Source organism: Atheta coriaria, unplaced genomic scaffold (assembly GCF_025399875.1).
Source record: "Atheta coriaria isolate IRGN ID8LTWV9N9 unplaced genomic scaffold, Caltech_Dcor_3.1 hic_scaffold_6_pilon, whole genome shotgun sequence".
NCBI lineage: Eukaryota > Metazoa > Arthropoda > Insecta > Coleoptera > Staphylinidae > Dalotia > Dalotia coriaria.
This window is the reverse complement of record NW_027045448.1, coordinates 14380558-14395350: the sequence shown is the minus strand read 5'-3', so window position 1 is coordinate 14395350 and position 14793 is coordinate 14380558. Positions and strand designations below refer to the sequence as shown.

At 36.4% G+C, this 14793-nt stretch overlaps 4 protein-coding genes and 1 long non-coding RNA gene across 6 annotated transcripts; 3 read left to right on the top strand and 2 right to left on the bottom strand.

The window, feature by feature from the left end:
- The first annotated feature begins 99 nt into the window (after positions 1–99).
- Positions 100–1471, top strand: LOC135794507 (p21-activated protein kinase-interacting protein 1-like). The gene is made up of 2 exons (XM_065305816.1): positions 100–249; positions 308–1471. Exons 1-2 carry the CDS (start codon positions 172–174, stop codon positions 1427–1429), a joined length of 1200 nt encoding a protein of 399 aa, XP_065161888.1. The 5' UTR covers positions 100–171; the 3' UTR covers positions 1430–1471.
- Positions 1472–1513: 42 nt separating this feature from the next.
- RpL18 (ribosomal protein L18) lies at positions 1514–2541 on the bottom strand. Its single transcript, XM_065305826.1, has 4 exons — positions 2418–2541; positions 2203–2289; positions 1878–2136; positions 1514–1817 (listed from the first exon to the last, which is right to left on the bottom strand). Exons 1-4 carry the CDS (start codon positions 2418–2420, stop codon positions 1600–1602), a joined length of 567 nt encoding a protein of 188 aa, XP_065161898.1. The 5' UTR covers positions 2421–2541; the 3' UTR covers positions 1514–1599.
- A 41-nt stretch (positions 2542–2582) lies between these two features.
- Positions 2583–5286, top strand: LOC135794504 (gastrulation defective protein 1 homolog). 2 transcript variants are annotated; one of them, XM_065305812.1, is made up of 5 exons: positions 2583–3042; positions 3106–3244; positions 3300–3512; positions 3569–4929; positions 4988–5286. In XM_065305812.1, the coding sequence occupies exons 1-4, from the start codon at positions 2839–2841 to the stop codon at positions 4918–4920; spliced, it is 1908 nt and encodes a 635-aa protein (XP_065161884.1). In that variant the 5' UTR covers positions 2583–2838; the 3' UTR covers positions 4921–4929; positions 4988–5286. The 2 variants fall into 2 exon arrangements, with proteins under 2 accessions (XP_065161884.1, XP_065161883.1); XM_065305811.1 differs by lacking the exon at positions 4988–5286 and having other exon boundaries at positions 3569–4967.
- Positions 4948–6849, bottom strand: LOC135794506 (E3 ubiquitin-protein ligase ariadne-1-like). Its single transcript, XM_065305815.1, has 2 exons — positions 5901–6849; positions 4948–5841 (listed from the first exon to the last, which is right to left on the bottom strand). The coding sequence occupies exons 1-2, from the start codon at positions 6696–6698 to the stop codon at positions 5029–5031; spliced, it is 1611 nt and encodes a 536-aa protein (XP_065161887.1). The 5' UTR covers positions 6699–6849; the 3' UTR covers positions 4948–5028.
- Positions 6850–8868: 2019 nt separating this feature from the next.
- Positions 8869–9703, top strand: LOC135794522 (uncharacterized). Its single transcript, XR_010548909.1, has 5 exons — positions 8869–8893; positions 9177–9228; positions 9341–9392; positions 9504–9555; positions 9662–9703. It is a non-coding gene; the product is annotated as an uncharacterized lncRNA (long non-coding RNA).
- Positions 9704–14793: the final 5090 nt, after the last annotated feature.

Below are 14793 nucleotides of genomic sequence, written 5' to 3'. Positions count from 1 at the left end.
CAATAATAATAAAACTACAAAAATTTGGTATATTTAAAAGTATAAACTATAAAATTAACCAAAATATCAATTTTTGTTATGCAACCATACATACATAATCTGACATTGTAAGGTTATCATTCAAAACATTTCACACGTGTTTTTTCAAAGTAAAAAAGTTTCAAAAACACGATGGGGAAGAAGTCTTCTTGTGAAATAATCCTCGGAAGTTACGAAGAGTTTATCCTAGGTTTCAAATACAACAAAAAAGTACATAATCCACACATAAATATCATAAAATTTACTAAAATTCTAAACAAATTTTTAGGAAGAAGAAGCCCAGCAAACTTTTGCAGTTCACAGCCATGCCGGTAGCATTCGCTGCGTGACAACATGCTTAGATTTACTAGCTTCAGGCGGTGCAGACGACCGTATCGTCGTTTACAATCTAAAAACCCGAAAAGAACATTGTCTCCTCACCCATCACAATGGAACAGTCAACTGTCTACAATTCACTGAAGATCACACACATCTCATCAGTGGAGGCCAAGATGGCATGCTTGCCATCATCAGAGTAGGAAACTGGCAATTAGAGAAAGTTTGGGAGAATGCACACAAAGGTGCTGCCATTCTAGACATTGCCTTACATTCATCTGGCAAATTAGCACTCACACTTGGTGCAGATTCCACTTTAAGAACATGGAATCTTGTCAAAGGTAGACAAGCATATGTTATCAACTTAAACAGCAAATCAAAGGAACCCAAATGTCTACACAGCATTAAATGGGCTCCTGATGGACAAAGATTTGTGTTAGTAGGCAGTACTTATACAGATATATGGAGTATAGATTCAGGTGGAGTGTTAAAATCAATTAAACATGAATATAAAGTTGCCAGTTGCATTTGGCAGTCAGATGAGAAACTGATAGTTGGTTATGAAGAAGGTAAATTTGCAATTGTCAATGTTGGGTCACCAACAGATGAAGATGATCAGATTATTGTACATGATGGTCATTCAAGTAGAGTTAAATGTATGGCAATGCATGGGAATAAATTAGTAACTGCCAGTAGCACAGGAGAGATAAAAGTGTGGAGTGCAAAGTTAAAACAACTTTGTGTGGCTAATGCAGGCTGTAGATTTACTTGTATGTGTTTGGTTTCAATGGAGAATGAAAAAGTTGATGAAAGTTTAGTTGTGGAGGAAGAAATTGAGGAAATTAATGAAGAGGAGATTGTTGCAAAGGGTAAAAAAAAGAAAAAACGTGTTTCTATTATTATTGAGGATGAAGAAGAGAAGATTAAGGTTAAAAAAGGTAAAAAGAAGCTTATTGAGGAGGATAATGATGATGAAGTGATTGTTATCAAAGAAAAGGATGAAATTAAGCCTAAAAAGCAAGATAAAAAGGTTAAAAAGCCACAAAAGAAGAAATTGAAGCAAAAAGTTTGTTAATTAAGCAGAAATAAATCTTGTTTGACTTTTTTTTTGGTAAAATTTTGTGGTTTTTTGTGTTTTGAGAGAAAAAAAACTAAGAAGTTTCCTGTGATACATTTCTTTATTTGATGTAAAACAGAAAAGACAATATGGATTTTTTGTTTATTGTGTAGAAATAACAGGCTAATTTACTTCTTGTAGCCGCAAGACTTCCTGCGACCACGAGCACGCTCGAACTTGCGGCCCTTGGACTTAACGAACGGCTTGGTGTGCGAGTGTGGAACGCCCGGCGCTGGCCCGAAGTGCCTGTCGGCCTCGCGAGACTTACGCCTGCCCTGAATCAGCAAGGTTTTCTTGCCGGTAGGTGCCTTCAGAGCCAATTGATCAAAAGTCAAAATTTCTCCACCTAAAATTTTCCATGTTAATTAATATTTATATTATTTTTTTGTGAATTTATAATGCTTACCAGCTTTAAGGATCCGAGCACGAGCCTTTTCAGTGACGTGAAGTGCGCAAACAGTGAGTTTGGGCAGCTCCCAGATCCTAGCGTCGTCGGTGATGGATCCAACAACGACCACGGTGAGACCCTCACGACCGGGCTTCTTCATGGCGCGCACAATCCGCGCAATGGAAATTGGCGGTCTGTTAATTTTGCTCATAAACAAACGCCGCAACACGATTTTGTTGAACTTGGCGTTTGTACGACGAGCCAAGTATCTGTACAGCTAAAAGAAAGTATGTTTGTGTTAATATTGTTACAAGGTTTTGTTTTTTGAGAAGTTTTTACATACCTTGACAAGAAGACGTAAGTATACATCTTGGCTGCGGGGCTCAGTGCGCCTAACCTTGCGGTCGTGTTTGTGATTGATATCAATACCCTACAACACAAATATCGCTGTTATGAAGAATAACGCACACGAAATTAGGTATCCATATTTATAATCATTGAATTTGGAATTGGATGGATGAGATATCCTAAGATTTTTTGGATATTTCGCGAACGTACCATGTTTGTTGACGGGTTCTGCTAGAAAAGAAAGACGGTGGCGCTGGGCGCGTGTTGCTGCAACTACTGAACTGCGCACGACAGGTACTCTACCGGAGAAAACTTGAACTAACTTATAAATTCACAAGTTGCAATAGTTTAATTTGTTTATTTATTTATAAAACTAACTCAATAATAAATAAAATTATACAATATAATACGCGTAATCTATAACAATTTAATATTTATTATGAAAGTACTTCTCAAATTTGTTCAAAACTTAAAAATTAATCAATAATTTTACAACTAAAATGATTACGCCTCTGACCAAGGGCAACAAACAACAATATAACCAAACATTTTAAACGTCAGTTATCTTTATACTGTTGCCTAATGAACTTTTAAATGTTAATTACTAATCGATAATAAGAAAAATCTCGAAATGAATAAGAAGAAGATAGCTTTTGGTAAAATAAGCGTTAATTTCGCTCAAAATGCGAAAGTGATCGAGTCCACCGACACAATTGAGAAATTTGGCCCAAAAGTAATTGAAACACTCGAAGAAGATGATACAGAATCACAACAGATGAAAGATGTGATGGGAATAAGCTCATTTGGAAAGAAAGCTAAATCATTTGACGTCCAAGTGAGTAATTAAACCCTATATATTAATCTGATAATATTTTAATAAAATCTCATTTTAATTAAGGCAATGGTTGAACAAGTAAAGAAAACAGCAAGAGAAATCACTAAACCAGCTGCTATTGATCCAAAGTCTACAAATGAAGAAGAATCAAGTCAATCAAGTGATGATGAGGATGATTTCATAGGTCCTCCTATACCTAAAGGTAGATTAAAGTAAAATTTAATGTAAAAAACATCTAAAAGTAAATCTTTTGTTAGAAATTCTTGAAGCTCAAGAAACTAAAGAAGACACAACCAAAACAACAAAAGCAGGCAAGTCAAATGATGATGATGATGAAGAGGCAAGCAGTGATGATGAAGAGGATGACAAGGAAACATTCATACCTTGTTCACATGAAGTATCAATGGTTCATGGCAGTAAAGCTGTGACAGCAATGAGTTGTGATCCAAGTGGTGCAAGATTAGCTTCAGGTATAAAATTTAATTCACATCTACAATAAATAAAACTAAAATAACAATTTTTACAGGTTCTGTTGATTATGAAGTCTCTTTCTGGGACTTTGCTGGAATGGACTCCAGTATGCGTTCTTTCCGTACCCTGCAACCTTGCGACAACCACCCTATTCGCAGTTTACACTATTCAGGCACTGGCGATCTCCTGCTTGTAGTTTCCGGCGCGGCGCAGGCGAAAGTCATCGACCGCGATGGTTTCGAAAAGCTGGAAACCGTCAAAGGTGACATGTATCTCTCTGACCAAGCACGCACACTTGGTCATACTTCTAGTTTACTTGCCGGTGCATGGAGTCCTGTATCACGTGAAGAATTTCTCACTACATCATCTGACGGTACAGCGCGTTCCTGGGACATTTACAAAGGTGGTAAAGCGCATAAAGAACTCATTAAATGTCGCGCACAAAACGGGTTGAAAACCGCACCTACTGCATGTTGTTACAATCGAGACGGGCGTGTTTTTGGCTTTGGTTGTGCAGATGGCTCATTACAATTGTGGGATTTACGTCGGAGTACTGTTTCACCCAGTAGTTTATGTCGAAATGCGCATCAACCGGTGGAAATTACTAGTATTTGTTATTCACACGTCGGGGAGCATTTAGTCACACGCAGTATGGACGATACAATGAAGTTATGGGACTTGAGATACTTTAAAAAGTCTATAAATGAGGTTAAAGATCTATTTTCGCGATATGACATGACCGACGCCATCTTTAGTCCGGATGATCGTATGGTTGTCACTTGTACGTCATTAAAAAAAGGCGAAAAGACAGGTTATTTATTACTCTACGATTCAGGCACGTTTCAATTACGTAGAAAGTTAGAAGTCGGTAATTCACACGTAATTAAAACCATCTGGCATCCAAAATTAAATCAAATTTTCGTGGGGACTGGAAACGGTATAGTTAAGTGTTTCTATGATGAAAAACGTAGCATGCGTGGTGCAACACTTTGCGCTGCGAAAACACAACGCAAAGTACAACATACAGAAGTTATAAGTACGCAACAAGTCATCACACCGCATGCATTGCCATTATTCAGACAGGAAAGACGTAAAACAAGCAGGAAACAAATGGAGAAAGATCGTCTGGATCCATTAAAATCAAAACGGCCTGATTTACCGATTACTTCCGGTCAAGGCGGACGTGTCGCTTCAAGCGGTGGTACATTGAGTAGTTTTGTAATAAGAAATTTAGGGTTAAGTAAGCGAGTTGACGACGATCAAGATCCCAGAGAAGCCATTTTGAAGTACGCGAAGGAAGCGGAAGAGAATCCATACTGGATCACACCAGCGTATTCAAAGTCTCAACCTAAGAACGCACCGAAAAAGGACGAGGATGAACCGGAATCAAAGAAACAAAAACAATAAATTTAAATAGTAAGTAACTATGAAGAATAAATTGATAGATTTTTCGATTTATGTGTCGTAAAACTAGATTCGAGGAAAAAAATGTCGCTGACAACATGTAAATGTAATTTAATCGGAATATTGCCACCAGTCCTTCTCGTAGCCTTCGTGAACGTGCTCCAGCAGAGCTTTCCTGCGACCATCACAATATCTGTATTTATCCTGCACTTTTTGTTTTATATCTACCAGATTAGCTTGTGTGATATCCCGCTCGAGATATTCACTCAGCATCTCCGTCGCTGTTTCTAAATCCTTTTGATTATCCTCGAATATCACAGATTGGTTGGTTTTCTTCAAATAAAATGCAAACACGTATGTGTACATCAATGCCTGTCTGCATTCACAGAGAATATCCACTGCTTTCTTCAGAAATTGTACTTCTATCCAACTCATATTGTGCTGTTGCATCTCCTCCATCTTGTCTTTGATTGACATGTAGAGTTTGTGTTCGAAACGCAGACTCTGCATGTGATTCATGTAGCGATTACAGTAGAATAAGTATCGTTGTAGTTTTGCTCTGGATTTTTCCTGGGCATTACGCGCTGCTTTCGCTTCGTCTTCATCGTAACGATTGCAGTTGTACCAACTACTACCATGTGGTTCCCAAGGACCAAGACACACCCAACAGAAGTCTGCTTTGCAGTTTTGATTCTTGCATATCATGTGATTACAACCGCCGTCTTTCTCTATGGTTGCATTGCATTTAGGACATTCTTTGGTGTTGGCTGCTATCCAGTTGGAAGTCTCCGAATCGTCATCACATTTTTTAATCCAACGTTTTAAAATGGCACAGCGAACTGGATCATGCCAGTTTTCTCCGCATGCGTAGCAGAATGTGTGTCCACATGTGCAGGTTACAGGTTTCGCTTCGACGAAACTAACCTAAAATGTTTTTATTAACCTCAATTGAAGGCTATAGGAAGTTGGAAGAGATAACTTACTTTAAGTGCGAATGTGCAGTCTGGGCTTGGGCACCATCTCATCAGACGATTGCATTCAACAAAACTATTGGTTATAAGTTGTTGGTATTTGAGTCGGACTCGACTGTCTTTGACTAATCGCATTACAGTTTGATCGTCTACAAGAATAGAACATTGATGGGCTGCACAGGCGATTGTTTGACCAACGCCTTCTTCCATGATCTTTGTTGTTAGGTATTCGTTCCAACAATGGAAACAAAATCGATGGCCGCATTCCAATCCGGTAAGTTCTGATGGTGGCAGGACCATAAAGCAAATGGCGCATTCCTCACGTCCGGCAACTGCACTACCTGAACTTCGACTTGCTCCCTTTTTCTCTTTCTTATCTTTTTCGTTTTTGCTTTCTTTTTCTTTGTCTTTATCCTTTTCTTTTTCTTTAGTGTTTTTAGTTTGCGGAGCTGATGTGGTCCCCGCTACTGGTGCCTTTTTATAAGGACTGATAACATGCGCCTCCTTGAATAGCTCTTCCTGGTTGCCGTCGTAGAATCGCTCCATAAGTTTCTCCTTGTCCCATTTGAAGTAATTGAGGAGGATGCGTGTGGTGGTTGATGGGATCTGCACCACGGTGTTCACTTCCCGAATGCAGTCGTTCATGTGTTGGACGATTTGTTCGGTGGCGAGCACCTCATACTGGTACTCCTCCTCAAACGGTGGCAGATTGGTGTTGGAGCTGTCGTCGGCGTCGACGCCAAAGTCGACGTCGTCGCCGCTGGTCTCATTGCCCGAGTCTTCGTAAACGCACTCGTCGTCGAAATTCATGTTGGCGGGTGAGGCCCCGATGCTCGCATCACAGCGAAGCTGCGCTTTTAATCACGACGTATGTGTCACAATAAATTTTGATTGATTTTGTTGCTCACTATGAGATGATTTGATGATCATTGACATTTACTCATAGAATTGACAATTAATGTTCAATACTATCAATAACACTGTCATTGCATGAAACAAAACCCAAATATTCTTAAGGGCCCGCTCTTTACTTAGTGATTTTTCCTGGATTAATGTCACCAGTCTCGGTTTTAGTTACGGTACAGATGTTGTTTCCCGCTTTAGATTGGGATAGTCTATAAGTTTTTCCCCTCCAAGAGGGTTGATTTAATCGTTCTATAATTGATATGGAGCCACTTTCTAAGGTGGAAATGTCTCCAACTTTCTAAATTTTCCGGAAGTACCCCAAAATGGCCGTGAAAAATTGGTTATATTTTTCAATTTCAAAAAGTTGCCGTAGAAAATACCCTATATTTCTGGAACCAATAAACCAATGTGGACAATCGCATTGCCATATAATAGATAATGAGCCCCTGTATTAAATAAATACCTTTCCAACCGTTTGTGTCCTCCAAAAGTGCCTCAAAATGGCCGCCACAAATAGGCTATTTTTAAAATGTTCAAAGAGTTGTCGTGGAAAACACCTTATATTTCCGAAAGTTATGGAGCAATTTGAGTTATCTTAACGTCATTTAAAAGCTAAAGAATTCTTCTATATGATGAAGTTTTTTCCAACCCTCTAACTTCTCTGTAAGTGCTTCAAAATAGCCATTAAAAATTTATTTAAAAAAATTAAAAGTTTGTGTGGAAAACACCCTGTATCTCGCGAATGAATGAAAGAATTGAAACATTCTCATTATCATATGATAATTAAAGAGTTTCTTTACACGATGCATACATTTCAAATCCCTTAAACCCTTACAATATACCCTAAAATGCTTATTGAAATTGTGGTGAAAAACGCCTTGTATCTCTGAAACCAATTGAGTAATTCAAGCTATTTTATCGTCATGTGATAGTTAAAGAGTCCCTCTCCAAGGTGAGTTTTTCACGCTTCTTGAAACCCTATGGAAGTGCCCTAAAATAACCATAAAAAAATGCCCATTTCTTTCAATATTTTTCGTTTTTGTGTTGAATGTTGAAATTATTTTTGGTCGATAGAGGGCGTTCCACATGGTCGAAAATAAAAATTTATGACGAAAGACAGGGTCGAACTTTTTTAATGAAATTATTACCTGTCAAACAACAGGGTCAAACTTTTTTCTTAAAAATTTTCAGTTCGAAACCGTCGATGTAGAATTAAATTTGTATTCAAACATTTGTATGTTGCATCCGTTGTACCACAATACAGTTAGATGCAGTTAGATGTAGAAGCGCTTATCAGTATTTTGCACTACGTAAACAACAGCGCACATGTTTTGAAACTAGTTTGGTTCTGATCGCCGACCAGTACGAATTGCTTAAACCACCGCCTGCATTGCAGGATGTAACAACAGTTCTCTTCCTCAGTTTATAAAGTATGTGATTAACTAAAGTATACAAAACTATAAAAATATTGATGCACTGATTACTGTTTGTGTTTCAGGTTTGGAAACTAAACGGAATCTCGCAGGAGAATTCTACTTTCTGTTTGTTATAGGGCTGTAGAAATTGAACGGAAAAACGCAGGGAGGCCATTTATATCTTAAATTGTAAGTATTGTAATTCTGTATCATCTCCAATAGTTAGTTTGGCAATTTTCTCACGGGAAAGCCATAAAAATTGCATTTTTGTGTTTCGAGACACTGATTTTTCTTGTTTTAGGGCTGTAGAAATTGAACGGAAACCCGCTGGAGGGCCATTTTTACAACAAATTGTAAGGATTGTAATTCTGTATCATCTTTTTCACTTAGTTTGGCAATTTTTTTAATTGGAAAGCTAAAAAAAATTGCATTTTTGTGTTTCGAGACACTGATTTTTCTTGTTTTAGGGCTGTAGAAATTGAACGGAAACCCGCAGGAAGGCCAGTTTTACAGCAAATTGTAAGTATTGTAATTCTGAATCATCTCTATCACTTAGTTTGGCAATTTTCTCACGGGAAGGCCATAAAAATTGTATTTTTGTGCTTCGAGACACTGATTTTTCTTGGTTTTAGGGCTGTAGAAATTAAAGGAGGACCCACAGTAGGGCCATTTTTACATCAAATTGTAAGTATTGTAATTCTGTATCATCTCTATTACTTAGTTTGGCAATTTTCGCAAGGGAAAGCCATAAAAATTGAATTTTTGTGTTTCGAGACACTGATTTTTCTTGTTTTAGGGCTGTAGAAATTGAACGGAAACCCGCAGGAAGGACATTTTTACATCAAATTGTAAGGATTGTAATTTTGTATCATCTCTATTACTTAGTTTGGCAATTTTCTCACGGAAAGCTTATAAAAATATATTTTTGTGTTTCGAGAAACTGATTTTTCGATTTTTCTCCATTTAGGGCTGTAGAAATTGAACGGAAACACTCAGGAGGGCCATTTTTATATCAAATTGTAAGTATTGTAATTCTGTATCATCTCTATTACTTTAGTTTGGCAATTTTCACGGGAAAAGCTTATAAAATTGCATTTTTGTGTTTTGAGACACTGATTTTTCTTGTTTTAGGGCGGTAGAAATTAAAGGAGAACCCGCAGGAGGGCCATTTTTACATCAAATTGTAAGTATTGTAATTCTGTATCATCTTCAATAGTTAGTTTGGCAATTTTCTCACGGGAAAGCCATAAAAATTGCATTTTTGTGTTTCGAGACACTGATTTTCTTGTTTTAGGGCTGTAGAAATTGAACGGAAACACTCAGGAGGGCTATTTTTATATCAAATTGTAAGTATTGTAATTCTGTATCATCTCTATTACTTAGTTAGGCAATTTTCACGGTGCTTATAAAATTGCATTTTGTGTTTTGAGACACTGATTTTTCTTGTTTTAGGGCTGTAGAAATTGAACGGAAACCCGCAGGAAGGCCAGTTTTTGGCAGTTAAATTGTAGTATTGTAAATTTGAATCATCTTAATACTTAGTTTACAATTTTCACGTAAAGGCCATAAAATTGCATTTTGTGCTTCGAGACACTGATTTTTCTTGTTTTAGGCTGTAGAAAATTCAAAGGAGAACCCATTGTAGTATTTGCGTTTTACATCAAATTGTAAGTATTGTAATTTGTATCATCTTCATTACTTAGTTTGGCAATTTTCTCACGGGAAAGCCATAAAATTGCATTTTTAAAAGTTTCGAGACACTGATTTTCTTGCTCTTTTAGGGGCTGTAGAAATTGAAATTGGTGAATATTGCAGAAGTATTGCCTAAAATTGTAAAGTATTTTAATTCTGGTATCATAAGTCATTTGTATTGCGTGTGTAAATAATGGTCTAGTTCGCCCTTATATTGGTAGAATCTGATAACCCGAACCTTGTTAAGTCAACCTCTGGCAACTCGAAAAAGATATGCTATTCCTTCCGCTGAACCCCTGAACGACGTAATCGCCCAACTCGAATTTCTTTTAGGACTCAGTAACTCGAACAATAAGTTATTTCCTGTGAGGCACACTGTACATTTTAATACCTGTGTAACTCGAACTGCAAATACTACCCCAGTAAGTCGAAGCTCATAAAATTTATGATTTCTTACCGGATTCCTGAGCTTTAAAAACTCGTGGCAATAAAATCAAAAAGGAATGTTCGGGGCTCAGCCTCTATCTATTGTTTTGTTTTGCACACGCGAAATGAATTCATTCAATAAACTTTCTAATTTCTAAGAAACAGATGCTATATTTCTTCATTTTTGGTCACTTTTGGTTACTTGGCTCAGTCAGTACATATGTATTTGTTTACGTTAACAAGCAACAATATGAGTACAATACAGCAATTGATACACTACGAATTGCATTGAAAGATGTAACGATATCGAGTATCATATATTCGGTTCCTACAATATGAACTAGAAAAATAATTACAAAAATCTGTAAAATGGCTTGAATCAAACGAAGATAACAGATTTTTTTATCAATTATTTAAAAATATACAGTGTAAGTTCATTCATTATAATTAAGTGTAATTTGACTTTCATTTTATGTTACCTAATGTAATGGTCACAAATGTTCTATGAACAGCCTTTTATGTCGAAATTTGATGAGTTAACTCTTCATATCTCGGAAATTTTGTTATCAACACTTAACGAATTTTTTTGGTTTCCTTGACATTCGAGTTAATGTAAGATCTCTACCGTACCACGATTTTTAAGTTTCAGGAGAAGAATTTTTAAATGAACAACAATAAATAAGGTAAATCATATTTGAAGAAAACATTCAATGAAATGTTTTGTTATGTTTTATTATCTTATGACGCCACGGGCCAACAAACTCGGCACAGAGCGATATGACGCGGTGGATCAGAATGATTGTTGCTATTCTATTTTGCTTAGTTCACCTTTGCGCTCTCGTGTACACGCGTTTCTTTTATTTTTATGAATGCTAACTCCAGGCGTATTTTAAAAGTTAATTAATAAAACTCTTATTACATTCATAATCTTATTCACATTTCTATTTGTACCCTTCTTTGCTGTTTTCAGTATTAAAATAGTATGGCATATAACCTAAGTGCGTATATGCAGGAATGTAACATAACTGTTGCTTGAATTGTGTTGATGTGTTTTAAAACATGATAAAAAAGTAGAAACATAAATAGAAGAATCAAATAATACGATAAAAGCACTCCGGTGGTCGAGGGAGACGTGCAATCTGCTGGCATGCTAGTATAAGTAATGGATCGAATCTCGGTACAGGAGGCATTTTTCTAAAATATAAAAAATATCAGGTGTAATTTGGGTTGTATATATGAATTGCAATGAAATATAAGAGAAATTGAAATACAAGGAAGGCAATAAGAGAAGTAAGAAATGAGGAACAGGGAAAAAGGGAGAGAAGAAAAGGAAGAGAACAGAGTTAGAGAAGAGGAGGAGATAGAAGAAAGAGAACAGGAGGATCAGATTTTTTAAATTTTGCACGTCGTTATAAGATGCCCATGGTCGCTGTTTGATTCTTCCATTGCCCTGGCCCATCCTTACAGCTACGATGTCTCTCATGCGCTTCCACGAAATTATCAAGGGCATATCAACAATTTTAAGTGGGGTATCCGTCCCCGAGAGGTGAAACCCTATAAGGACAATCCTTATAAGGACTTGTGGGCGAATATTTCAGCGTCGACTAGGGGAGCTCGACCAGTGTCGCCTCTTAAGAGTAAAAGGTGACAGAGTCTAATTGATATTAAAAATCTGTAAATGGCTTGGAATCAAACAGAAGATAACAGATTTTTTATAATTATTTTGGAAATATACGAAGTAGATTTCGTTAAAGTATAATTATGGCGCGACTTTCATTTTATGTTACCTAAATGTAATTTGTAATAAATATTTCCTGAAATTTGTGCCTTTTTGTAATGAAATTTGATGGAGTTAGCTCTTTCATATCTCGAAAGAAATTCTTGTTAAAGTCGAACACTTGCTGTGGGCACGTTTCACCGGCATTCAGTTATAAGTTATACTGTACCACGTTTTTGCGTTTCAGGAAAATTTTTTTTAAATGAGCAATAAATAAGGTAAATCATATTTGAAAAATGTCAATGAAATGTTTTGTTTATGTTTGTATCTTATAAACCACAGACCCAACAAACTCGGCTTTGGAAACGGTCGCGGCGCGGTGGATCAGAATGATTGTTGCTACATTCTGGTTTTGCCCAGTTCACCGCGCGCTCTCGATAGCCGCGTTTTATTTTTGCGAATGGCCCGCTTGTATGTATTTTTAAAAGTTAATTAAGCAAAGCTGTATTTACATTTATAATCTTGCATTTCTGGTAAAATTTCCTCTTTTTGTTTCCAGAAGTATTAAATAGTATAACTTATAACTTAAATTTGCATTGGCGCAGGAATAACATAACTTCTATTTGGCAGATTGTGTTGATGTTTTAAAAACATGATAAAAGTAGAAACATAAATAGAAGAATCAAATAATAATGATAAAAAGCACTCGGTGGTCGAGGTGGAGACGTACACCTGCTGGCATGCTAGCAGGCACGGATCGAATCTCGGAGTACAGGAGGCATTTTTCTAAAATATAAAAATATCAGGGTGTAATTTGGGTTGCATATAGATTGCAATGAAATATAAGAGAATTGAAATACAAGTGAAGGCAATAAGAAGTAAGAAATGAGAACAGGAAAAGGAAAGAAAGAGGAGAACAGAGTTAGAGAGAAGGAGGAGATAGAAGAAGAGAACAGGGGAGGATCAATTTTTGAATTTTTTTGGCACGTGTCGTTATAAGACAGTCTATGAATTCGCTGCTTCAGGTTATACCATTACTCCCAACCCATCCTACAGCTACGATGTCTCTGCGCTTCATCCCCGAAATTATCAGGCATATCAACAATTTTTATGGTGGGAGATCATCCCCAGAGAGAGGGAACTCCTTATAAGGACAATCCTTATAAGGACTTGTATGAATATTTCTAAGTGTCGACTAGGGAGTCTGACTAGTGTCGCCTCTAAGAGTAAAGGTGACAGAGTCTAAAAATATTTTATAAGTTCTGACCTGTAGCTGAAATGATAGAAGGGGTACTCACACATAATATAAGTCACAATACCTTTAAACATTTCTTTATTAAAACATACATAGATACTAAAATACATAATAGTTACAATATATCGTCCGCCATGTTGAAACATGTTTTACTATCTGCATACACTTGGTACTTGTTTGCGTGTACCAACTACAATGTTACAAATTAGACAATACATTACACCAACAAAATTTATCAAATTTTCGCGGATTATAATAGAAAACTAATATACAGGGTGTTACAAAAAGAAAATTATAATATTTAAAAACAAAACTTCTTACATAAACAGTTTATGAAGATGCCCTCAGGGCGAAACATATCAACTCAATTTAAAAAATGTAAATCCAGAAGAAATCACGTATAACTTTTAATAAATACATATTTTTAAACTATACAATGGATTACGTATTCAACAATGAAAGTAATAGAACAATTAAGATGAAATTATTTTCCTTATGAATAACAAGAAAAAGTGAATTCTTGAGTGTTACAAAAATAAAACACAAATACGAATTTTATTGTACGAATAAAACAATGAGCACCATAGGCTGCAGCGAGGGCAACGAAACGCATCCGACGGCACGCGACAAACTTTAACAATTATTGTGTCAAACGGGATGAAGACATAATTGATAGAGCAATCTATAAATCAACTGCAAATTACAAATATGAATATGAGATACAACGTATGAGTATGTGATGTAAACAACATGTACTCGTACATGTTGCATCCTGTAGCGAGAACCGAAGTAAGTAGCCGACGGCAGACGACAATCTTGAACAACGAGTATTCTAATGTGTACATAAAACGCGATAAAAGACAAAATTAATACAGCAATCTATCAATCAATTTAAATGTAAATATGAAACTATTATAAAAAACATACCTTGATGTAAAATTAATGTTTCGCTTTTGTAGTATCCAATCACTTATATACATATTAATTACGCACATTACAGCAACGATGAAACACGCGTATAATACTAGAATACGAAAATAATTAAATTCAAAATGTAGTTGATAACGTCTTTTTATATTAAATGAATATAATCGAAGAGTATCCGACGGCCGACGGTACTCGTACATCACTCACGCGTTAACTCTGCGAATATACAACCCGCGTTTAACAAACACCGCACATCACCCTCGTGCAATCGAACGAATCAATTAGGGATTAATTAGGAATATTACATAATAACGCGAAAAGAAATTAAGAAGTTTAAAGGTTCGCTAAGCGCGCAGTTCACCGGACGATCAAAATTAGACTAACACCGTTTGCAAGCCGACCGCGTGTGCCGAGAATGTGGCGACGGCACACAAGTTGAAAAAGATAGCAAAAACTTGTTTGTTTATAAACACAAATAGTAACGGTGTAAGATGCTAGAACAATTCTACACAGTATGCATTGAATATTTACGTATATTATAAGGAACATAGACTGCAGATGCATCAC

Bases quoted from the DNA above. Each gene is read 5' to 3' on its own strand.
- LOC135794507 (XM_065305816.1), top strand. From the start codon at position 172: ATGGGGAAGAAGTCTTCTTGTGAAATAATCCTCGGAAGTTACGAAGAG. The intron at 250-307 runs GTACATAATCCA...ACAAATTTTTAG, and splicing joins GTTTCAAATACAACAAAAAA to GAAGAAGAAGCCCAGCAAAC.
- RpL18 (XM_065305826.1), bottom strand. The intron at 2,137-2,202 runs GTATGTAAAAAC...ACTTTCTTTTAG, and splicing joins ACTTACGTCTTCTTGTCAAG to CTGTACAGATACTTGGCTCG. The intron at 1,818-1,877 runs GTAAGCATTATA...GGAAAATTTTAG, and splicing joins TGCTCGGATCCTTAAAGCTG to GTGGAGAAATTTTGACTTTT.
- LOC135794504 (XM_065305812.1), top strand. From the start codon at position 2,839: ATGAATAAGAAGAAGATAGCTTTTGGTAAAATAAGCGTTAATTTCGCT. The intron at 3,245-3,299 runs GTAGATTAAAGT...ATCTTTTGTTAG, and splicing joins AGGTCCTCCTATACCTAAAG to AAATTCTTGAAGCTCAAGAA. The intron at 3,513-3,568 runs GTATAAAATTTA...CAATTTTTACAG, and splicing joins TGGTGCAAGATTAGCTTCAG to GTTCTGTTGATTATGAAGTC.
- LOC135794506 (XM_065305815.1), bottom strand. From the start codon at position 6,698: ATGAATTTCGACGACGAGTGCGTTTACGAAGACTCGGGCAATGAGACC. The intron at 5,842-5,900 runs GTAAGTTATCTC...AAAACATTTTAG, and splicing joins ACTGCACATTCGCACTTAAA to GTTAGTTTCGTCGAAGCGAA.